Source organism: Cynocephalus volans, chromosome 3 (assembly GCF_027409185.1).
Source record: "Cynocephalus volans isolate mCynVol1 chromosome 3, mCynVol1.pri, whole genome shotgun sequence".
Taxonomy (NCBI): domain Eukaryota; kingdom Metazoa; phylum Chordata; class Mammalia; order Dermoptera; family Cynocephalidae; genus Cynocephalus; species Cynocephalus volans.
In genome coordinates, this window is record NC_084462.1 from 168,232,620 (window position 1) to 168,258,293 (window position 25,674).

Consider the following 25,674-nt stretch of genomic DNA (forward strand, 5'->3'; position numbering starts at 1 on the left):
GCTTTTAAAAGGTCCATATCCTTTGACAGAGCAATCCCTTGGGAATCTTTCCAAGGAAATAACCACAGATAAAGACTCCACTTCATGCACAAAGATTTTCATCATGATGTTAACACTATTACAAAAAGTAGAACAGCTTAAGCGTCCAACACATGGGATAATGATGTAGATAGTGGATCCACAGGAAACCATCAAAGATTATGTTTCTCGAAGAACTCTAAAGTTCTAATATTACTAATAATATGAGAAAATATGTACAATACTATGTCACAAGTTATATGAACTCAAGCAAGCAGGCTAATGTTTGTCTATTTCATAATTAATGAAAACACAGCTCCTCAGCTCTAGCTGCTCTCTTTTCCTGACTCCTACATAATGGGAAGGAAGAATTTCTCGGGAAGACCTGGAAGAATTATTGAGTTCTGAGTTTTCTTATAAGCCTTGATACACACAATGAATGAATTTACCACTAAGTAATTAGAAAAACTGTAATTCTGCACCTCATTATTCTTACTTAACATTGTATTGAGGTTTTCTTTGGAATTCTCTAAATGTATGACTCCACAAAGACCCTCCACTCTGGAGTTAAATTTGGCCAGCTAAGTGATCTTAAATTTGCAATACATTATTTCTCAGCTAAAAGAAAGTGAGAGAGAAAATAGCATTTTCTAAACTGAATAGAACAAGCACCCAATCTCTAGTGCTAACACGGCACCTTGATACTAAAGTGGACTTTTTTAGGTTGGAGTTTATTTTCATTTGTTTTTGTTTGCATGCTTGTTTCATAGTAGTTTCCTGTTGACATCCATCTTCCTTCTGATTTTTGGAAAAGGTTCCTATCCTGTGCATAGTTGGTATGAGGCAACAGCCTCCCAGGTAGCCAAGACATGAGCACATGAACCTAGAGGTTCACCCAGTAGGATGGCACTGCCCAAGACGTGGCCCAAAGACGGTAGGAGGTGACAGCTGCAGTGGCCAGCAGAGGTGAGAGGATACTTACTGGCCCTCCATGAGCTCTGACCCATAGTGTGTATTTGTTAGGATTTTGTCAGTTGCAGGTAATAGAAAACCCAACACAGACTGGCTTAAGCAAAAAAAGGAAATACATTGACTCCAGTGAACAGGAGATTTAATTTTTATTTCTCAACACTTCAGGGGTAGCTCCAATCCGCGCTCAAAGGATATGAGCAGGACGCATTTCCCACCCACTTTTTCTTACCCTGCTTCTTAGTATTAGCTGAATTCTAGGCAGAGCAGCCCATCAAAAGAAGAAAATGACTGGCACTGCCCTGGGCCTATCTCTTTCCAAATTACTCTCCAGGAAGAAAGAGAGGAATCATTTACTCCAAAACTCAAGCAAAAGTCCAGGAGTTTCTTATTGGCCTAATCCAGATATATGGCCATCTCCGAACCACTGACTGTGGCCAGGCACTGGATTTCTTAGTCTAGATATGGTGATTCTTCCCCTGAGGGCTGGGGGCCAAGAAAGAGGAAGGGGACCATTGGGATATGGTTATCAGGACAAGGGTGAATAAATGAATGGATGCCAGGCAGCAGAAACCAAGGACTAAGTGATTTGCACAAACTAAAGATTCCAATGTACGCACATAAAAAAGGGCAGAAAAATGCTACATATCAATGTTCTCATTAGGCAGATGGAGCCACTATTTCTCAACCACCTGAGATCATGTGGGTCAATGAAGACAGTTGTTCAATAAACCAAATCCCCAGTTTCCTAACAAGTCAACACAATAAATAACATTAGTGTGCAGTCCAAGGCAGCTATAGTGTTTTCAATGCATCAGACAGACCGCTAATTTAGCCATGTCATTAAACAAGAAAATTAGAATTTTCCTTTTTCTATCTTCTTTAATATACACTGATATTAAGTATTTTTAAAGGCCCAGCACAAATATGAAGCTTCCATAAGGAAAGAAATGTGAAAAGGGTAGCAAAAAGTTACCAATGAATGAAAAACACTCACCAGAAAAATGTTGTTCAAACCACACAAAAATTGGAACCAACCATGAGGTAATCACCTCAGAGAATCTTCACAGAGAAACCACAAAGCAGAAATGCAAGAAATCAGGAAAGAGATGGTGAGATAACAAGCAACGATGAAATGTGAGCTATGAAATTCAGAAAAGAAACAGGAAGGGAAAAGAAATCCCCTAAGGACCACAAAAATGAAAATCAAATTGAGAGGAGCACATGGCAGCAGAGGCACAGTGAAAAACACACATACGAAGAAGAAACAGAGAGGATACAACTAACAAAATGCAAATAAATTTTAGGAGTTAAAAAGTGAGAAATCAACAGGTCGGAATCCCCCAAAGAACAAAACCAAAACCACATGGCAGAGAATATGTTCAGAAATGACAATCAAAAAGACTTTCCTGAAACAGAAGGGACCCAACCAAGCAGTAATATCAAATGAAAAATAAAGAAATAGTCTTTTAAGTATCTGAACAAATAGATCCGGTCACTTATGAAAGGGGGAAAACCTGAGCTTGCATCAGGTTTGTCTGCAGCAGCAGAAACATCAGAAGAGCAACAGCTACAAGACCCATGACAGAGAAACGTGAGTCAGTGAAACAGATTTCATTTCCAGCCAAACTCTGCTTCAAGTGTAAAGCTATCGTTTTGCACAGTGCACGACCTCAGGGAATATCGCTCCCCTGAGCCACTCTTAAGGCAACTACTTGAAGATGACTTTCAGCCAAGCAAGTGATAATGAGGAAAACCACAGAAAAAGGACTAGAGACGAACAATGATGGTATTTAACTGCAGAGCCATCACTAAAACAAATGAGAGCATCAGGGTAACAGGACAGAATGCAAATTATATACCTGATGTAACTTATAGAATGATACAATGAGTAACAGCTGATAGGGGAAGAGGGAAGGAGGTTGAGATGCTGAATAAGTTCACTAACAGCATTGCATGTAATCGCTGAGAGCCAAGAGCTACCATTTAAAGCTGGCAAATCACAGAAGAGAAGCATAAGCATATTTAGTCATTGAAGAGTAAACATTAAAAAGATCGTGTCAACTAAAATTGTGTGATGGAAGAGAGAGAGATGTCATCACCCATAATAGGGATCTAATACATACTAGTTAACAAATAGAACACTAAGGTTATTATATACTATTACAATTATAAAGTTAATCCCAAGACAAAAATACAAAACTCCCCAAGTATAAAAAAATAAATAAATAGATACACAAATAAAATAAAACAAAAATCGGTGCAGGAGAAAAGTAATCATAGTTCACCACGGGATCAGCTGCAAGGAGCATTTACCTAGTCACAAATAATGCAAATGTTCAATTTTTATCTAATAAAGCCATATTGGGAAGATAGGAGGACAGGAAGAGAGCCCTTCTGCAGTGGGTGGGAGAAAGAAAGAGAACTAATTCCTCATCTTCCGCAATGGGAAGAAATAATTACTAAAACTGAAAATTCCAGAAGTAGCCACACAAGCATGATATTTAAAGACAAGGAGATGAATATTAAAATCATCAATGGAAACAGATGAAAGTGGTTGTTTCTAAGAAAATGAAAAAAGGGGAGAGGGGCAAAGACTGCTGTTTTTCACAACAAACTTTATAGAGTATTTGAGTCTTTCATATATAATCTTAAGAAGTACAATCTTTAAAAAGGAATTTGAGTTCAAATAAGCAATCTGAGTACAACTGACCAATTCACATTTTCTACTCTAAACTTTTCATTAGGTTCTTTCAAAGTAAAGGCTCCCCAGCCTTTCATTCTGATAAAAGGATTCTTCTTTCTGCTTGGCCTTTTATTGAAAGCCACCACAATTACTGCCTTAATTCAACAGTGTTTCATAAGCCTCTTTTGAACCTCAAACTACCATGTAGTCTATGAGGATACAACACTGAATAAATGCCATTACTCAGGATGGCCTAGAGCAGAAAATATATTAGCAAACAAATGGATACCTATGGTGGTGATGACAGTTCCAGCAAAGAAAAAGGCACTTCCAAGGTCCCAGTGACTGCTGTTGTTGGAAGAGTTTCCTATGGGACTGACCCCTGCATTGTCAGCATCAAGGGCATGCTGCAAAGAAAAGGAAAAAGCACAAGACTCAGTTAAAAATTTTAGGGGGGGGGGGGAAGCTTCCAAGAAATTATTCTCCTACTCAAGAACCTGCAATGATCTAGAAGGACTGGTTAAGTGGATGAGGGTACAGTGATAAAGTGAATACTAGGCACCCATTTATGAAAATTAGAAAACTAGTTTTAAATGAGGGAAAACAAAACTAGGATATAGAGTATGGTACCATTTAGATAAAAGTTGCAGGCACAGGACGGCCCCGGTTATACAAAATGAACACATGTTGCTGTACATTTACACAGAAAGATGTCCAGAAGGATGTTCACCCCAAAGTGGTCATTTCTGGAAGGCAGGATTGCCGCTGTTTTTCTCTCTTCTCTTTCCTGTCTTGTTAGAATGTTTTGCATTGGGCTTGTTTCAAGAGCACAGGATTTAAGAGCTTGGGCTCCCAGGCTCCTGGCTCTGCCTGTTATTAACTTCAGGACCTTGGGCAAGTTATTTTAGCCTCTCTATGCCTAGTTTCCTCATTTGCAAACTGGGGACAATACCTTCCCCTACAAAGTAGCTGTGAGGACTAAATGAGATGGTCCCTGTAATGCCCTTAGCCCAATGTCCCAGCACTCAGTTAGGGTTTAGTAAATAGTCACCGATTTCATGATTGTCATTTCACTCCCCCAACTCCCCTCCCCACCCCTCCACCCCCAACACATTGCTCTTTTTTTAAATAAACTACAATGACTCCTTGATGACTACTGGGTTTGGAATTCCATACACCTTATACTTCCAATAAATTGGCCACAATGATAACCCATTCTCATCTAACACCACTAGAGGAGTCTCCACTCTGGGCAAGACATCCCATGAGATGTTCCCTCATAGGCCTGTAGCTTTGCTTAAGCCCTCCCACAAACTGTACCCATCCTTCAGGGTCAAATTCAGGCCGGGATTCTTTCAGGAGACTCAGTGTGTGCACTGCGGCCCCACGATGGCCCCCTTCCTGGGATCATACTTCTGCATCAGTTAAATATACTGCAAAAATCCTCCCTAGCTTCATGATGAGCAGAATAAGGGGTAAAACTCCCCAGCAGCCCTTCCTAAGCTGGCTGGCCCCTGCCATCCTCTTTCAGGCCAAGGAGAAGGTAAACAGTACTATCATAGCAGCTCAGACGCATGCTGTTCACACAGGTGAGCTGTGGCGAGGAAGTGCCAGGTGGAGGCTTCAGAGAGGAGGTGACAGACATATGATCTACTTCTAAAACAACAGAGAGAGACTCCGTTCACTGGGCAAGTTTGGAATAACCCTATGTAAAGACAGCAAGACACAAATATTGAAAAGTGATTAAATCATCCTAAGTAATGCCCATTAGGCTTTGTTAAAACAGGCATAAAATGTTGTCACAAATCAGATTACAACTGAACAAGTCAATCATTGTTACATTTTGCCTTCATTCATTTGAGATATTTCAAACTATCTAAACCAAAGATCAGCAGCCTTTTCCATAAAGGACCAGGTAGTAAATATGTTAGCCTTGGCTGGCCACAGCTGGTTTCTGTTGCAAATTTTTTCTTTGCTTTTTGAAAAACTCTTTAGATATGCAAAAACTATTCTTAGCTCACAAGTTGTTAAAAAAAAAAAAAATGGACTGTTGGCTAGATTTGGCAGACCCGTAGACAACTGACTGGATGATAGAAAAAATATCTTTTGTTTAAGTCATTAGTCTATCTTTTCCTGCCTCTAAGAACATGAAATATTACGCAAGGCTGAAGCCGGCTACTGCTGCTAACATAAACTCTGGTAGTTGAGAATTTAAAATCGGCTGCATGGGATATATACAGATTGTCTTTGCCAATGGTTTAAATCAGCATAATTGACAACAATCACGTGCTCATCGGGGCTATGTTCTGCTCTGCTTTAGAAGGGAGACAGATGGTGAGTCCTTTCCGCTGGTCAAATATGGTAAAATATCCATTTTCCCTGTACTGCGTAAGCAACATCAGACCAAACCACAAAGCCTTAACCAGTGTTTATATCTTCATTATGTGTTCAGTTCTGATCGGCCCACTTGGAAATAATTTCTCAAGGACAGCTCTAGGCCTCAGTCACTTAAGTTGCCTCAAATCACACATTTACAACTTCTAGGAGGCTGCGTAGAGAGTTTAGGTTAAGTCTCACAGAGCTGAGAACTGCACACAAATATCATCAGCAGACCCAACAAAGCACATAAAAATACAGATCTGTAGGGAAGACAAATGGAGATGATTGTTCATTTCATCAAAAAATCCAAAGTAAGTTTCCCTTTCAAGTTTCATTTTTCTTGAATTATGCAATTTATAAATATTTGATGTTTACATATATAACTCTCAAGGAAAGTGCTTATGAGTTGAAAGGAAAAGAAAACTAACATTTGTTAAGTGCCTGTATTTAGCCAGGTGTGTTAGAAGTGTTATTCTGTTTTATCCTTTCCACAACTTGCAAAAAAGTGGTATTATCCCCATTTTAGAGATGAGGAAACAGGCTCAGGAAAATTAAGTAACTTTGCCCTAGGTCCTAGGAAATGGAAAAGATAGGACTCAAACCCTATCTGGCACAAAGCAGGTGGTTTTGCCCTTTCCTTTATACATGGTACCCAGAACACACTCCACCTCCCCCACCTCCGTCCTCACCTCTAGACAGAGATGAGGTCATTGTCCAACAATTTAGGCAGAAGGGATCTTACAAGGGATCGTTTCTAATTAGACCACTTCCTTGAACATGCAAGTGGAGAGACCAAACTTCATTTGGCTGTTAAATGCTCCGCATTAAAAAGAAAATTTAAAAATAAATCAATTAAAATGGGAAAAGGTTGATTTTATATCCTGAGAGAGAGATAAAAGAAGAAAAAAAAGAAAAAGAGAGAAAGGCATGTGAACTGACACCCATGGGAGGTTGAAGCTCAGGAGCAGAAACGCCCAGGACTCTCAAAGAGCAGCTCCCTCTAGTACCCAATTTTAACCGGCTTATACCTGTGATGCAAACTCCTCTCTCCCCAGCTGAACACCTTGGGAAAGCAGTTCTGCAGAAATTAAATATAAGGGTTGTTATGGAATAGCAGGACCACTGATGATCTGAACTAATTCACTGAGAGCAAGGCTTAGAACTAGAAGAGAGAAGGAGAAAAATACGCTCTCCAGCAAGTCACCAAACTATTGGTAAGGCTTTGGATAAACCCCAGTCCTTGGAATGAGGTTTGATTCTATCTAGATCTTATGGATCAGCAAGACTCTAGCAAACAACCAGAATTAAAATGAATCAAGCAAACTCGCGTTACAAGTGGCTGTTACCACCTGAATGAGTAGCATCATTGTTAACTCAATAATCATTCTAATTGAGTTCAAAGTTCTAACTTCTATTAATTTTCGAAAGTGTTTTCTAAGGATCTTAATTGTTTGAATCAAGTAAAACATTTAAAAATTAAATGCATTTGTTTGGAAGTTTTATTTCTCTGCCTTCAGTCTGCAAAAGTGAGGATAAGCCAGCCCGTGAGCATGGTCAGAGCACACAGATAACGAAATGACACTACCGAGCCATGTACAGTTTAGCTCAAAAGGTGTTATTGGGGAGAGGATCAACCAACGTCAGCATCATTTTAGGCCACAATCTCAGACTCCACTAGCATCGTTTGTTTCCTTACAAGTTCCACCATTATAAAGTTCAGAGAGGTCTTATGAGAATCAAAAAAGACAGACAGAGAGACAGACAGATAGATAGAAGCATACTGTAGATAAGAGAGCATTACTTTCAATTTTAATTCCTCCCCTTCTTGAATTTCCTTTTTAGCCTCTAAGTCAGAATTTTCAGCACCCACCCAGCTATCTAGTAAATGACTCAGGAGTAAATGCTTAAGTCAAACAATAAATGAATGAATAAACTAAAATAGTCAATGTAGGGACATGATCTTCCCAGAGGTATATGAGAGAAAAGCATTTCACTTTTTTGTAAAATCAGAATATCAAACAAACACAAGAAAGTAACCCAACAAAAAGAAATATAATGACATTTATTTTAAAAAAAATAAAAGGGCATAAGATCTACAAGAATCTGTATTTCGCTCTCCCACCTCCTCCCTCCCCCACACCATGCATTAGGACCACCTTTCACAAAGTGAGGGAGGTCTGAGGCTGACCTGAAGGAAGAGAGGGGTGGTAGGTCATTCTTCCCCTCACAGGACACCCCCAGCAGGTTCCTCCCAAAGGCCATGCCAGGCTGCATAAATCACCGTTCCAACAGTGTGAGATGCCATCGTGAGCGTTAGTGCTACACCGGGATGAATGACGGCCCACAGGGGACCACTAACTGCCTGTGGCTTTTCTCCCATGATCTGTGTACTCTGTGAGATCATCTGTTTCTCTCTTTCCCCAAAAGAAAGACAAGCACGGGCAGAGCAATAATTACTCAGCTTGTCTCAGATCGGCTGAAGAAAACGACCGATTCGTGCCATGTGCATGGACACTAATACCTACGGACCATTTGCTGTATTGTCCAAAGCTGGACACTTGCAGGGTGAAAGGTGGCTCCATTAATAATGATGCCGGGACCGCAGCACAGGTGTAACCCAGGACACACAGTCCTTTCTACAAATAGCTTATACCACTGGGACAAAAGGAAAGGACTTCATCTGAAGGCACAATGGTGGCTCTGTGTCCACCACGTTCTTAGTCCATAGAGGGCATGGTCAGCAAAGGGATTTATGAATTAGATATTTAGCCAGAAATTGAGGCTGGGTAAGTACGTGGATGTGGAAAGTGGCTTCATAAGTGTATTAAAGTGAGCACACCTTCAGCCAGTAAGAGGACAGAAGCCACAAACCCCGTGAGAAAGGCAATGGCAGCCCACATTCATGACAAATCAAAAATGCCCCTCATGATGCCTCCCAAACCCCAACAGCGGAATAGCAACACCTCTCCACCTGCTCACAAATTTGTGGCAGAAGAGCTTCCGGTGCAAAATGGAAAGACGACATTAATTTGTTTGGCAGGATGGCTTTTCCTTTCTCCCGCCTCGGAAGGATTTCACATATAAATAGTTGACGGCCACGGAAGTGAACGTGCGGGGGCTGGGGGAGGGGCAGCTCTACTCCAAGTTCAAGGCCACTTGGCAACATTTCACGTGTGGGTGGGAGAGGGCGTCTGGAGCCACACCCAGCAAGGCAATTCTGCGGGCCCTTTAAAGAAGTGCTTGCTTCAGCACACAGAGCTAGAGAGTGTAAGCCCCTCAGACCTCCCTCCCACAGCAGAGAAAGTTCTCGGATAAAGCAGAAAAATGTGCAGCCTGTGCAAGCTCCTCAGCTTCTCTGAGCCGCAGTTTCCTCATCGACTAAATGAGGAATTAATCCCTTCCTCGCAGGGCTGTTGTCAGGATTTTTAAAAAATGCATCTAAGACTTGGGGCACTGAGCCCTGTCGTTTCTTATCAAGTCATATAAATAATATTAAGAATCCTTTCTGAGCACTTACTAGAGCATAGATTAACTCAGCCCTCACGGTGACCTTATGCGATGGGCATCTCTACCATCTGTCCCCATGGACCACGTGGGACTTGGAATAGTGAAGAACGTTGTCCACCGGCACACACCTGGCACAAGCAAAGCCAGCCAGCAGTGCTAGAATTGTCAAAAGGAAGCTCGTCATGCTAAACTCTGGAAAGGCGGCTTCTCTCCTCCCCAAATTCTGCTTTCTCCCAGTCTCAGACACCTCAACTGTCTGCGAGGGGACGAGGGGGAAGGAAGAGGGGACTGAGGTACAGCCAAGGTGGCAGTCAGGCCTGTGCTATCCTAACTGCCACCTCCAAATCTCCCACGAATAGATGCCCACAAAACCAGGCCAGACCATAAAAAGGCAAAGAGAGAGAGGCACCTTCAGTGCCATGGGAATATGACAGTGGTGTTTATTTTCCTGCTGCCCTAAGTATCCAGTTATGTGCAAATATTAGCCTTTCCTCAGGTTCCCAGGGAGCCAGGCCGCAGGCTTTCATCAGAACGTTAACAACCTGCTTATAAATCTAAAGCGAAGGCCACCAGCAGAATGGACAGGATGAGCGGGGAATCTGTTTGGAAATTCAGAGAAAGAAACCCGAGATGAGCCAGCCTGCATGTCCACAGCCTGTAGTCTGAGGCAAACCAGCTTTCCTTACTACCATAAATTAGTCCTTGGCAGGAGGCAAAAGAGGTATTCTAAAGCTCAATTCATTAGCACCTTGGGTATACACTAATGACTAATCGATCTAAATACTGTCATGTGGGACCAGGTCATATTGGAGGGGGAGTCTTTACCTTCCAAATTGTGCCTTACAACATAGAATTAATTTTCTCTCTCTTTGACTATATGGAAGGATGAAATAAAATACATTTTAAACCATGAGGAAAGCATCAAGTCCACTAGAGAAGCCGGGATATACGTATATACTTTGGTACGATCAATAAACCTTCAGACTCACTAACTGTCATCCTTTCATCTCAGTTTGGACTCAGCCTTTACAGACCGAATAACAAATTTGCCAAGTGATATTGAAAACCCACCCTGGCCCTGAAGAGAATGTTTGATGTATATCCAGCTATCTCTGTACTTGAGATTATTCCCATCAAAGAAGAGTCTGTCCAATTTCTATCAAAAAAATTTTTTTCTTGGGCTACAAAAGCAGCTTCAGGAATTCTGATTCATTGCAGTGTGAGCTAAATGAAAGATCACTTTCCTTCCATGTCACTGCATTGTAGCACCTGAAATCTAATAAATGATTAATAACCTCATAAAAAAGAGGTTATTATCTGCTATCTTGTTTTGATTGTAGCTATTTACTTAGCACATCTTATTGCTCTTGAGTGCTCAATATTAATCCCAAATTAATATTTCATTTCCTGTGCCCCCTAGAGAATGAGTCTCCACCTACTACTAGCATGTCTCTAATGAGCACAGTTTGATAAGGGAGCAGACAAGGAAGTGGAGACAACTGTAGAATGTTCTAGAATACACATAGAAATAATCATCGCAGCCAGCATTTACAATGTACCACACTCTACCTTACTATCTTATTCAGTCTTCAAAACCCTGTAGATCCTATTACTATTCCAGCTTTATAAATGAGACAACAGAAAACAGAAGTAACTTGCCCATGGTTATAGTAGTCAACAACTAGCAGAGCCGAGACTGGTTAAAGTCCTTTCTTTTAACTCGGGTCTTCTATCTACCACAGATAGCTCTCTGTCCAGCTTGTAAACATTTTTCTAAAGCTCATTTATTATTTCACCTTCTTCCACCTGAAAAAGGGCAATATAGAGAAGTCAGAATTTGTATTTTCTGGTCCTCATTTTAAAAAGGACAAAAGGTCCTCCACTTACCCAGTAAAGTTAACCTGCACCAGCAAGCTTTTCATCTCTTTGCCTATTTCCATTGAGAAGAAGGGAAAATAAATGTTCTCTATATAATCTGATAAATTACTCTTAATTATAGACCTGAATAACTCATATACTTTGGTTTTAGATAGAAATATTGACCCAGTCTCAATACCTTATATTAGGACACGAAGCCATGTCCCTCTAGAGGACAAACTAGAAGGTAATCATTACTCTCTGTAGTCTATTCACAGGTGAAAGTGGTCCTCTTAGGGGTCCTATAGGTTGAGTCAGAGACTCTGTGGATAGGCGCCTGAGTACTTTCTCGTTTTCTAGGACCAGTCACCAGACTGTAACTATCCAAGTCAAGTCGGCTTCCCTGACCCAGGAGTAGAGCATTACTGTTAAAAAGCACGGGTTCTCGAGCCAGACTGCCCTGTCCAGATCTCAGTTCTACCTTTCACTTAAGCTTGGGCAAGTTATTCAACTTCTCTGTTCCTCCGTTGCTTACCCTACCTCAAAGAATCACTGTACAGATTAAATGTTTCATAAGTACATAAAGCATTTAGAGCAATGTCTGGCCATAGTAAGCACCATGCAAGTGTTAGCTACTGATATGAGTAATACTAGACAGCAAGCACAGGGTGCTGGAGAACAGGGCGTGGGAATCTTGCATTCTTTGTTATTTTTTTTAATCACTAGACCTAACACAGCACCTGCTTCATAAACGGTATTCAGTAAATATTAGTTACCTACATGAACACAGTTGATTATAAGTAATGATTATACTTGTACAAGCCACATACCATCAAAATCTCATTATTCCATAACATATACAACAACATTTTAAACAAGAGCAAACACATACACGTTTGCTTAGAAATGTGGACATAGTCACATTCGCTTCTAGGTTTTGGTTTTTTGGGGGTTTTTTTTAGTTTTTTAAGATAATTTATTTTACATACATGTGGGGTACAACGTTGATTTTCTGTAGTCGTGTACAATCTGTGGTGGTTAGATCAGGATAGTTAGCTTATTCATCATTACAATACGCAATCATTCTTTGTGTCCATTAACTAATTTCTCGTTAACCCCCTTCCCACTCCCCCACCTTCCCTTTTCCACCTCTAGTCACCACGGTTCTTTTCTCTCTTTCTAAAAGTTCAACGTATTACTGTGATTATTGTTTCTTTCTTTCTCTCTCTCTCTGTCTCTCTTTACTGTTTATTTGTTTATTCATGGATTCAGCTCCCAGTTATGAGTGAGAACATGCCGTATTTCTGTTTCTGTCCCTGCATTGTTTCACTTTGGAAAATTTTCTCATTTCTAGATTTTGGTTTTATCTTTATGGGAGTTTTCTTTTTTTGGAACATTGAATGTTCATTTGCAAATTCCTTTTCCAGAGGCATACCAATTTTCGTTAGCTCTTTAATTTCTGGCTTAAAAGCTTTAGATCTTCTTCACTAAACAGTGATGGAATCAGCAGCCTCAGGGATAAAAGCAATAATAATAATGAAGTAAGGCCTGTAGAGACAGGCTGGGCACTGCTGGCCCGATCTTGCATGCATCAAACAACCTTCTGTGTGACTAATTCACTGGTCAAAGGGCAGCGCCTCTGACGTCAGGGCAGAAGCCAAGAGTCACTTCAACTCCTCGGAGCTGTGTCCTTGGGCACAAAGAACCCAAACTTGCCCTCACCAGAGGTCACCTGCTGCCTGGGCTGCTGCCTAAACTTCCTGGAGAAAAGTCTGCTTGGAATAGCCAGGCAGGGAGAGAGAAGGCTGATCTGGCTCTGCACTCTGAGCTCACAGCAAGGATTTCCATAGGCTGATGCATGAACAACTGAAGTGCCAAGCTTTCCAGCAGACTGCTTTCCTAAAAATCCTTGCTTTCCTAAATATGGAAAGTTTGGATGGTCAAGAGAATCAGTTCATGCATAAACAAGACAAAAAGATGATTTGAGAGAAGGATTATTGACAATCTGACCAAAAAGAAAGGATTTGTATTACATAGAAACAAAGGAACTTTCTGCTTTGCTTCTGTGAATGTTATAAATGAAGGGTTCTTAGTCTCCAAAACAGAAATAAAAAGCACCATTCCTTCATTCCTCAACTTTAAGCACCTTCTTTGACCAAACACTGTGCCAGGCATGAAGGATATATAAAAGACATGGACTCAACCTCAAACAGCTCACAGTCAGGCTAGCTGGTTAGCTCAGTTGGTTAGAGCATGGTGGTATAACACCAAGGTCCAGGATTCGATCCCTGTACCAGCCAGCAGCCAAAAAAAAACCCAGTTCACAGCAGTGGGAAGAAAACAGAAAAGTGATAATAGCCCCGTAGAATCTAAAGACTGTAGTGGCAAATGTGAGTGCTTGGTGCTATGGGGCCATGCAGGGCATGACCCAAAATGGTGAGCCCACGAAGGCTTCCACCAGGAGGTGACAGCTGGCACCACCAAGGATAAATCAGTTCAGAAATCAAAACACGTAGCAAGGTATCACAGCTGGCTCTACATAAATGTTCAGTTGTTGAACGAATGAATAACTTAAAACCAGCTCAAAACTACCATTGCTACCTTTTGGGTGTACATGAGGGACCAAAACAGCAATGTACTGATTGGCCAGATCATGTCACCCTGCTGCTGAAAACATACCTGTAGCTTCACAGTGCTCTTGGATAAAATCTAAAATCGGGCCCTACACGGTTTGGCCCCTGTCTGTTTCCAGCCAAATTGCCTACCAAGTTCCCTCTGCTGTGGCCTCTGGCCACATCCATTCACTTCTCTCAAGTCCTCAGACATTCCATGTAGCCTCCTGCCACCACAGGGCCTTGGCACACAGCCCCCTCTGCCTGGAGTCCCCATCCTGCCATGTGTCAGCTGTCCTGCTCAGGTGTCCCACAGCTGCAGCTCTCTCTCCTTTGCAGTTTTCATCCTGGTATTATTTACATTTATCTGTGTGATTATATGCATAAGGTTTGCCTCTGCCACCACCAATAAGTGGGGTCACCACATAATTTATCTTTCAAACCAGGACACTTTAAGAGAGAAGGGCGCACTACTGACAGTAATTCCAAAACCATGAAAACTGGGATGTTGCAGGGACTACATCTGTCTTTTATTCACCATTATGTCCCCAGCACCTAGCACTGGGGACAAAAAAGTGCATTCAATTTTTTGAATGAATGAATGAGTGAGTGAATGAGTGAGTGACTGATTTGGGTCATGGCAGAGAGCAAAGCTACAGCCTTGGGAAACGTTCATGGGTCATGAAAATTACCCAACCTCTCCTGCTTCTGGAGAGAACTTTCTGGCAGCTCATGATCTCTAGCCCTCTCCTTAATTGCAGAATGGCAGCTTTGGCTGCCATGACAACATCCAAGGTCCATGAGACCAGGACCACAGCATGGAACCAAGTCCTCACAAACAGCTGTCCATATCTTGCATTAAATCCTCCTTGACCAAAGCGTGGTGGAGTTGGGCCCAATGAGCACAGCCAATGAAAGGAGTCAGTATGCCAGAGGCTGACAATCCAGCACCCTGGTCTTCTCACGCATGCTCTCTGTACATCAGGAAGGTTACAAATCCAGGGAGGGAAGGGGCGGGGTCTCTGTGTCAGAGGGCAAGCAGGAACTCTCACAAAGGAGCTTTCCATTATGTCATTTGAGTGGATTTTCCCATAGTCGGGAGGAATCTGTCTTGATCCAGTGAGGCACTCTCTAGCTCCATCGTGTCAAGCCAAGGAGAGAGTATGATTACGACAGCATGGGCTCTGGAGTTGGAGAGCTCTAGCTAGATTCATGTCCTACTTATGCCACGAGCTAGCTGCAAGAACTTTAGCCTCCATAAAATGGGGCAGTAACGATGGCCACCTCTTGCTGTAATGGGGAGAGTCCAATGAGGCTCAGTAACACGTGTAAACTACCTAGCACCCACCCTGCACACAGTCAGAGCGTAATAAACGGTGCCAAAGAGTATTCATCAAACTCAGCTATGGCCCAAGTACTGAGCAAACTACCTGAGACTCCATATGGAAAGAATAAAACCCTTAAGAGGTCAGGAAGTGAAAACCAATGGCAAAGCTCCAGTTCACCAACTGAACCAGTCAGGGTGGGGGAGACACAGAGGGTGAGCAGAGACTTCCCTCCCCCAACCAGGCTCATCCTCCAGGACATTCCAGAAGTAGCCCATGCCAGGCAGATGAAAGCTTGGGCACTTTCTTCAGACAGAGAGACTCCCACAAACAGAAGGTGCCCATTTCAAGGTCAAGAGTCTTCTGAGAAGCTAAGTAACTTGCTAGAGGTAAGGACTGAAGTATGCCAGGGGAAAAGTCAGCCTTCCAGGCAGTGAGGGAAGCTGCTCACTCTGAGGGGATCAGACCAGGCTGCCCCAGAAACGCTCTCCTGCGAGAGGAACGAATCCTTCTTGCTTGCTTTATATCTAAACACTTAGAATGGAAAACCCCACGTCCTCACCCAACACTAAACCCACTCCCATGAAACATCCCTTCCTTCAGCGAAGCTAGTCCTGGGAGAAACGAGAGCCAGGTGACCACGTGAGCTCCACTGAGACGTTGTAAGTGTTAAAACGTCCAAGAATTCACGCCCTGAGAAACGAGTGTCACAAATCATCCCCAAAGTGTTACAAATCATCCCCATGCAGGCTGAGGCATTCCTCCCTTCCCCGTCAGTCAGCGCAGCCTCCTCACGATTGTGTTCTTGGAGGATCGCAGAAGATGAATGTTTTATGGCTTTCTCCAACACTGGTCAGTACAGAAGCACTAAGACAGCAGTCCTGGGAACAGGGAGATAAGCAGTTGTGACATGAGAGAGTATCGAGGATAAGGAAGTTCTTGGAATACAGTGACTGTCAAATCAAGTTCATGGACGCTGTAACTTCAAAAATACATTTAATTTACTTTATTCCACTGCCAAAGAAATGCAAGCGCTCCAGGTATGCCCATCCGTGTCTATTCAACTGCATTCCCTGCAAGTCACTTTAAAGAAAGAGGAACCCGGGAAGGAAACAGCATTTCCTGAACGCTAGCGACACGCCAGGCACTCTGCTAGACACTGCATGTGGGTTAACTCACCCAGTCCTCCCAGTGATCCGAATGAGAAGGACTGTCCAGTCTCTTTAACATGAGGAGGAACCTTAGGATCAGTGGGGATAAGGGACCAAGACCATCCGACTCTGGCACCTGTGCTCTTCCATCCTTGACTCCTCCATTCTTTGAAAATACAACTTTCCACACGTACAGTGCTATACCACCATGTCAGACAGCCCAGTTCCCCCAAATCATTTCTGCTTCTCCTTCCAGTCTTTTCCTTGGAATAAAAGCTTTAAGAAGAGGAAGAAGAGGCCATAACATCGTGCAAGGGATGCTGACCATAAACACAAGTGAGCAGTGTGGCACGTGGTTGGGCTATGGGCTCCAACTTCCCAAGGCTTGAATCCCAGTTTAACCACTTATTTTCTGTGTGGCCTTGGACTAGTTACTTAATTTCTTGGAATTTATTTGCTCATCCATCAAATGGGATGATGATGACAGAATCTAGTTGCAAGAGTTAAATGAGTTAAAGGATAGAAGCACTTAGTGCCTAGAGGAAAGTAAACAACTGAGAAGTGGAAGCTATTTTTCATTATTACACCAGCTCTGCAAGAAGTCTCCCTATTACAGTCATCTGCACTCCCTCATGTCTCACAAGTAAAATTCTAGAGGTAGATGGATCTTGTATATCCTCTGTGGGCTGAACCACTGACCCCAGCACAGGTTCAGTGGCTTGCCCTAGGACACTGATAGAGTTTGGATGTGTTGTTACCACCAAAACTCATATGGAAATCTGATCCCCAATGTGGCAGCGTTGGGAGCTGTTTGAGTTACTGGGCAGATCCCTCGTGAATGGATTAGTGCTCTCCCTGGAGGAAGGAGACCTGAGTGAGATCTCGCTGTATTAGTTCCTGCAAGAGCTGGTTGTTTAAAAGACCCTGGCACCTCAACTCTCTCTCTCTCTTGCTTCCTCTGGCCATGTGATCTTGTACCCACTGGCTGCCTGCTGCTTTCTGCTGTGAGTAGAAGCAGCCTGAGGCCCGTACCAGATGCAACTGTCCCAGAATCATAAGCCAAATAAACCTCTGTTCTTCATAAATTACCCAGTCTCAGGTATTCTGTTATAGCAACACAAACAGACTAATACAGACACCAAACTTGGTCCTAGTAGAACTTGAATTAATGTCATTGTCTCCTTTTCCCATAAGGGTTTATTTTAAAAGGGCCTGACCCTAGAAGATCCACACGCCTCAGTAGGGGTTAAATAGCAATCAGGCATTGAGGATTCTTATAAGCCCTGGCATTCAATCACACCTTGGAATAGATGGTCACCCCATGGGTCAGGTGACCTGCTCTCTTGGGGCTGCTTGAGCCTGCTGGGTCTTTGAGGCTCTCTAAAACTATGACTGAAACCACAAAGAGAACCACCAGGGGGAACAGAGATCAAGGAAGCCAGCCCTAGGATCTGTTTAATGAATGTGAGGCTGGGTCTCCCACCAGAGTTTGAGATAAAGATGATTATCTAGGTGGCTAAGGCAAGCTCTAAATGAAATAGAAAATTGCTGGGCTCAAGCCACAAAGACAGAGAACCATTGTGTAAGCAGCCCAGTCCAGCAGAGGGGGAGAAACTTTTGTGAAGGGGACTTTGCACTTGAACAGGAGAAGCAAATGAGCAAAATTTGTTACCTAGAAAATTTAGGATTTAAAGCCCCAAAGTGTATTTCAGGAGCCTTCTTCTCTTTTCCCTTAGCAGAACTCCAGGAGCTTTCTGGTTTCTTTTTTTCTTCCTTCCCTAACAAATAAGTAGTAGCAATAACAATAGCTAAAAGTTTCTGAGCTTTTTGGTCTAACAGATGGACATTATTGTCACATCTCTACTTTACAGAAAGGGTGCTGAGGCCCGGGGTGACTATGATACCCACCCAAGTCACACAGCCCATAAGAGGTAAAGGATTTAACACAAGAAGGTTAACTCCAGAGTCCAGGTGCTTATTGACAGGCTAGGCCTTTCCTACACGGCCTCTGCTTAATCCAGCAGGGATACAGAGCACATGGCCGGCACTCCAGGAATCTTTGCTGAATGGGAGCAAGAAATTTTCAAGTTTTCTTTGTCAACTCTCTTAAATGTAGCCTTTTCTCTGTCTCTTAGCATGTCTCACCTATGACCTTGCAATATTCTTCTAACTGGTCTCCCTTCTTCCAATTTCTTGTTCTTCCAGTCCAACTTCCTCAATGCTAAAAGATTAATTTTCCAACAGGAAATTCCCATGATGTCAGTAGCTTATTTAAATCTGTCAGTGTCTCCCCACATCCCACAACACAAAACCCCAACTCCTCAGCAAGGCTCTCCAGGCACCTCCCAAATCCAGTCCCCCTCCCCTGAGTTCCCAGACTCATTTCCTACCACCTCTCCCCATACTCTCAGTTCAAGCCACACTGACCATTTGCAGCTCCCTCAATGGACCACACACAAGCCACCAGGATGCCCTTCAACCGTGGCCTACCTAATGAACCCCCTCCCATATTCCATGCTTCTGTTCGAATGTGTGGTGTTAAGAGCCTGGGACATGTGGTCAGATTGCCTGACAGTAAATCCGAGATCCTCCACTTACTAACCAGGTGACCTTGAGCATGTAACTTTACCTCCTGCTGCCCCCCCTTATGTCAACAAGCACCAAAGACCATCCTCACAGAATAGTTGTGCAGACTAAAGGGGATAAATAACCACAAAATCTTTCCCGACCTCTGCTTGCCTAAAAGGGATTCCCATTTAGGCACATAGTCCCAATAGTTCTGTTGCAGTAAATTCTAATTATCAGTTGACATGCCTGTTTCTTCAGGGCTTCTCAACCTATTGATATGTTGGATGGGATAATTCTTCCCAATGGGGGGCTATGCTGTGTATTGTAGGATGTTTAGCAACATCCCTGACCTCTACCCACTAGATGTCTGTAGCACTTCCCCAGTGGTGACAACCAAAAATGTCTCCAGACATTATCAAACGCCCCCTGGAGGCAAACTTCTCCCCCCATTAAGAGACACTACTTGAAACTCTGAGCTCCTTGAATAATACTAACAGCAGCAGCCCAGCACCAATAGCTGTCCCTTCCTGAGCACTCGCCAAGCGCCGAGCCCAGTTCAAAGACCTTCTCATGAATTATTGCATTCAATCCTCTCAACACCCTCAGGGCAGGGGATTTTAGTCACATTTTATTGATAATGAAACTGGAGCACAGTTAGGAACTTGCTTGAGGTGTGTCTTACTCTCATCTTTTCTATCCCCAACACCCAGCATGTGACCTGATACAACAGGAGTTCAATAGCAATGTAAAGAATAGATGGATGGATGGACAGATGGATGAATCAACATTGAGACAGTCTCCTCCATAACAGCAATCCATCTTTCTTCACCTTTCAGGGACAGTGACCAATTGGTCTCCTCTGGAGTCCCACGGTACCCCATAAAGGAGTTTAATCTGTCAGAAAATCCCTCCCTACTTATGGCTGTTCTAAGCTATCCAGGCATTTCGTGGGGGTTATGCTGTTCTCAGTACTTTGTTTTTGTTATTAATAATATAAATCACAACTTCCAGCCTAGCCTTATGAGGGGCTCACTCAGCCTAGCCAAGAGACATGATCAAATGTCGTTGATCTAATTCTCTACCCACTCATCACTCCTTTCAGACTTTGGCGAGAGACCATAGTACTATTTTTCCAGCTTAGAACACAGTACAATGAAAACTCTTCCAAGTGCAAAGACAAACTATTTTTTAAATACTGTTTCCTACGAGCACTATATACAGTGCTGCTCAGAGGCATAATCTGTGAGAATATTCCCCTGGTCCACAAGTGTGGACCCTTCCATCCTCATGAAGGTATCGGTGAACTGAAAAACAAAAAATAATGACTCAGTTCTTGGGATGCAGATTCAGCAGTTAAACCTGCTTTACTTCTACTATGGGAAAAACTGTAGATAGACACAAGTATAAATCTTTATATCATGGTAGATGCAGATCTGGAAGCATCCCAGGTTCAGGACCGATACTCAATGGATTGATATAGGGAGAAGAAACAGAGAAATGTTTCCTGTTAGGGAGTAACAAACTCCAGTGACTTTTGACTGCTAAAATTCTGGAAAGTGTTAAACATAAAGCAAATGTTTAAGAGAGAGTTGAGCTTATTATAAAGCAAGACCTGCGTAAAGGGCTTGTAGACTCACTGCGCAAGGCAGTGAAGAGTCAGACAGATCTCACTTTGAATTCCAGCTCTGCCACAGTGGTGGTTGGAAAGTTACTCAACCTCTTTTAGCATCAGTTTCCTCACCTGTACAATGGGGATCATGATATCAACTTAGAGTGTTGTTGGACATATTAAATGAGATAATGGCTGTAAGGTGCCCCACTCACAACAGGTGCCTAAGAAAAGGTAGCTTTTTCAATTGTTATACAATTATCTTAAGTGCAAACACACGTGTGCACACACACACACCTCATATCACAGAGAAATTTTTGAAGTGAAAACAGGGGACAGGTCTTAATGGCAGCACCAGAATTAGAACCTACATACTCTTCCATGCTGTCCTCCACTCTGACTCTGAACCCCTTCTTAGGAGAGGGTCAAAGAACGGACAATAAAGGAATATTAATCAACAAATGCATGGATAAGCTCAGATATCATGGCATCACCAATGGTATAGATTAACTTAGATATCTTGCTCCAAAAGCATTTATCTATTGGGCAATAATTAGATGCAAAGCAATGCGTAGGCATGGATGCAAAGACAGTAAGACATAGTCCCTTCCCTCAAGATCTCACCATCTAAGGAAGGAAATTCTAGCATGATGCTAGATTCAGTGCAGATTACCTTTTAGGTTATTATACACACTACAACTAAATAAAAAAGATCATACATTTTTTTAGAACAACATGTGTAAATACAATTACAATCTTACTTAAAACTACTCCAGAATTATTTCTTTCATTCTCTATGGCATGCTAGGACTCATATCTGGCACTGATTAGTACAACACTCTCATGATCACAAATTTGGTAGCATTTTCCCATAAAATTAAAATTTAAAAAAAAAAGACAAGGCCATCTAAAGAATTGACTTCTTATGAAAGAGTAATATGAAATACTGCCCTTGGATTTTAACATTAAAAAAAATTTTTTTTAATAAAAATTGTAAGGCATCATCATGTCAAAAGGATACCTGCACTCTCGTGTTTATCGCAGCTCTATTTACAATAGCCAAGATATGGAAGCAACCAGTCATCAACAAATGACTGGATAAGGAAAATGTGGTATATACACACAATGAACTACTACTCAGCCAAAAGAAGAATGAAATTCGGCCATTCGCAGCAACATTGCTGAGCTTGGAGAAAATTATGTTAAGTGAAACAAGCCAGGCATAGAAAGAGAAATACTGCATGTCCTCACTCATGACTGGGAGCTAAGAAATAAATAAACAAACAAACAATAAATAAAAGAGACAACAATCACAATAATAGGTTGAATTTTCAGCAGGAGAGAACCGGACAGTTACTAGAGGTGGGATAAGGGAGAGGGAGGTTATCAAGAAACTGGTTAATGCACACAAGGAATGATGACGTTTTGTAATAATGAACACACTAAGTATCCTGATTTGATCATGAAACATTGTACACAGGTATTGATACTCAACTCTGTATCCCACAAATATGTATGCTTCAATAAAAAAAAATTTAGGACATAGTTATAAAATCATATTTATTCAGGGGGGATTTCTATTTCTATTTATTTAAGAGTCAAGTCAGATTATCAAAACAAATTTAAAAGAATGTGATTACTATGAAGGTGCTAGATCATGAATAGCATCAGAATTCCCCCACTCTATCCGTGTCATTTGAAATAAATAAATAAAAAGCCAGCCTGTACTTGTGAATCCTACTCAATCCTGGACTGTAGCAGCCATTAGAATTTAATGCACGTGACTACAGAGCCAGAAGGAATTGCAGGAGCCGTCTTTTCCATCCCTCTGCCTTCCAAACATTAGAACCCTAAGAAAGATGAGGCTCCATAAATGTCACCGCCTTCCACCAGGACCCCTCTTCATGGTTCAGGAGCTTGTCTAGGACAGGAAGGTAGCCTTCCTCCATCACCACCAAGGCGAAGCCCTCCGCCTCGGTTCTCAACCCTTTCCCTTTCCTCCTCGTGGGATTTGGCTCTCTCTCCGGCTCCCCAGGTGTCTCGAGCTTCCTGTTCCACACCCTCCCATCACTCCACCTTAGGTGACTCTCCGCTCTCCTACAGCCCTTCTGCCACAGTCCAGCCCTGCCACGCCCACCACCCTTGGCCTTGTGTGGTCTTGCTTCTTTAGGTGGCATCCCAAGTTCTGTGCCTCCTTTCCTTCATGGCTCTTTTTTCATTAATATCCCGAGTATGTAAAGGCCTTAGTACAATGCCTGATACATAGTCTAATTGTTCAAAAACAGTAATCTTGATTATTACTATCATTATTATCCTATTATTTCATCCCCACTAATTTACTAAAACAGCTCACTGAAGCCACCAACAGCCTCTTCACCCACATATCTGGTGGCTTTTCTCTATTCCAGGCTCACTGACCTTGGACAGGTTAATACATCCATCTTGCTCAAAATTCCTTCTTTCTTTGGCTTCCCGGGCACCTTCTTATCCCAGCGTTCCACAGACAGTTCAGAACTTGCTGCCACCTCTGAGCACCACACCCAAACCCAGGTGCTGCACAGCACAGCCTGCCCTGACGTCAAGGCCATCGCCTTCATGATCCCTCTTCCCCCACATCGTCACGTGCCTCGCTCTCTGGCTTATTTGAGGTCTCAGCTCCCCAGAGAAGATCTCCCTGACCCAGAAAGACAAAATCAATGCTGTCGTCCCTTCCCACAGGTTGGTCTATGGTTGACTCGCCTTGGCTCACCTGGATCAATGTCTCCAGCTCTTGAGGGCTCACGCAGATGTGATCCCGCAGGAATTCCGCCTTCTCCAAGGCAATGGTGTTCTTCTGGCTGCTCTCAAACGGCTGCTCCAAGGCCCGGAAGACGAGCCCACCGGTGACAAGGTAGACCACCACGACCACAAAGATGGCAACCACTGTCTTCCACTTCATGACGGTCTGCAGGCCCCCCTGGGAGGCACCTTCCATCCTGGCTACCACCGTGGCTCGGGAGGAAATGGAGAGGCGTGGAGCCGGGGGGTGCCCGTTAGTGGCGCTCTTGGGCTGACACACCGCCGGCGATGCTGCGGGGACAGCCACTGAGGAGTCAGGGTGGGGAGAGAGAAGAGAGTTTGTTTATCAATGCAAAACGCAAAACTTGTCAGAAAACAAAGCACAGATGTCCTCCTTAAGCCAATTTTCAAATGCGAGGATTAAAAATGGGTTCGTCCCTCAGTGAATCATTGTGCAGTATAAGCGTATATTGAAACAACACAGTCCCCCAAATGCACGAGCAAATGTTAAAATAATAAATAAATAAATAAATAATAAAAATAGGTTCACCAAGCCTGTGCTGATAGGGAATTTGATCAGTTGCTAAGTGCCTGTTTGAATTCTAAAAAATGAGCACCAGGACTCCTAGCTTTTTGAACAATAATGTATTAAATGAGTTGAAATGACTGTATTTTTCTACAAGGGTCCAAATTGGAAAGCCATCTCTCTGTTATTTATAATTCATCTCCTCCCTTAGTTTCCTTGTTCAAACGATGTGTAAGAAACACGACAAATCACCATGTTTCACATACTGTTCAACGTGGAGAGAAAATAAATCGGAGAGGGGTACCCAGCTACCCTGTCCGAGAACTGAGGACGAGGTAAGACCAAGAGCAGAGAAGAGATGAGCATCTAGCTACGCAAAAAGTCCCTGGACACAAAACAAAGAAAAGAAGGATGCACTTGTTATAAGGGGAAAAGAGTCAAAAATTAGACACAGTAAAGAAGGTTTGGGTTCTTGAAGACTATTAGCAGGAAAGACAAAGAAAGAAAAAGAAAGGTGGCTATGAGGGAAAAAAACAGTGAATGATGTTTTATGCCAATTAGCCTAGTTTCCTGAAAATAAAAATAATAATGAAACAGATCTTAAATGTGTTTCTCAATAGAAAATGCGATAACTTAGATGTAACCACTTCTGATCTATTAGTAATAGAATTTTTCTTTTATTTTATTGCAATACAAAGCCACTGGAAAGAAAATTTCCCCTGGTTTTTGGAATACATGGAATTCTCTAAGGTCCCTGTTCCCTATAAGGGCAGTCTCATTACCTTGGAAATAACTAAATTAAGTGAAGGCTCTTCTGCAACAGCAGGAAGTTTGAGGCAGTATCGCACATCTGATGCTATCATGCATTGCAGAAATGAACGGCCACTGCACTTCAGTTTTGTCTCCCTTTATTACTGTAATTCTTACTATGGCCTCTGTAGCTGTGCAGCCTGGATGTTGTGTAAATAAGGTACTAGGAGATGACAAACCTAATTACCTAAGCGGGGCAAACAGTCCCACTCTAGTTAGGGGCTAAACTGCTCAATTGCTGCATTGGAAAAGTCAAAGTGGATCAAAGAGGGGGACTGTCATTCCTTGTTCAAAATACCGATGACCCTGACAATGCCTGGCCATAGGGGTGGCCACTTAGATTCTGAGTCTAAGTTTGTAAACACTGGCCTCTCCTTCTAGACCCTTGAATTCGGCTTTTCTCTTTGGAAACCAAGCCTTTTGAGATATATTATTCTATCCAATAAAGTCATTCAATGTTAAATTTCCCTGGGACTTACATGAACACAATATTCTCTGGAATCTCTGACTGAAAGACCTAGAAATTAGAATCAGCCACCTGGGCATTATGTTCTTGCTAACCCTTCCCTAAAGACATGACATTCAGGTTCCTTCTTGCCCTTGTTCATACCGGGAAACTGAGGCTGATCTAGGGCGGCTTTCTTTCAACACTGCCAGTGTTTCCCGTTCATTCTGCCTCCTCGGTGTGTCAATTCCTTGTGCCTCTCACCATCCCTGTGGCCACCAGTCTCATCCAGGCCACCATCACGTCTTGCCTGGACCAATCCAGCAGCCTCCTAAGTGACCTCCCTGCTTCTGTTTACCCCCAGCTTCTGACCCGTGAATCTCAGGCTAAATACCACCTCTGGAAGCACCTCTTCCCTTCTCCTGATCAGATGA

General features: G+C 42.6%; 1 protein-coding gene across 1 annotated transcript in view; it reads right to left on the minus strand.

Moving 5' to 3' along the window:
• KCNK10 (potassium two pore domain channel subfamily K member 10) overlaps positions 1-25,674 on the minus strand; it is a 123,591-nt gene that overhangs the window by 49,142 nt on the left and 48,775 nt on the right. Inside the window, exons 2-3 of the mRNA XM_063091092.1 lie at positions 23,431-23,765; positions 3,963-4,080 (exon numbers count right to left, since the gene is read on the minus strand). Coding sequence (XP_062947162.1) covers positions 3,963-4,080; positions 23,431-23,765 — 453 coding nt within the window. The remainder of the gene's footprint in view (positions 1-3,962; positions 4,081-23,430; positions 23,766-25,674) is intronic.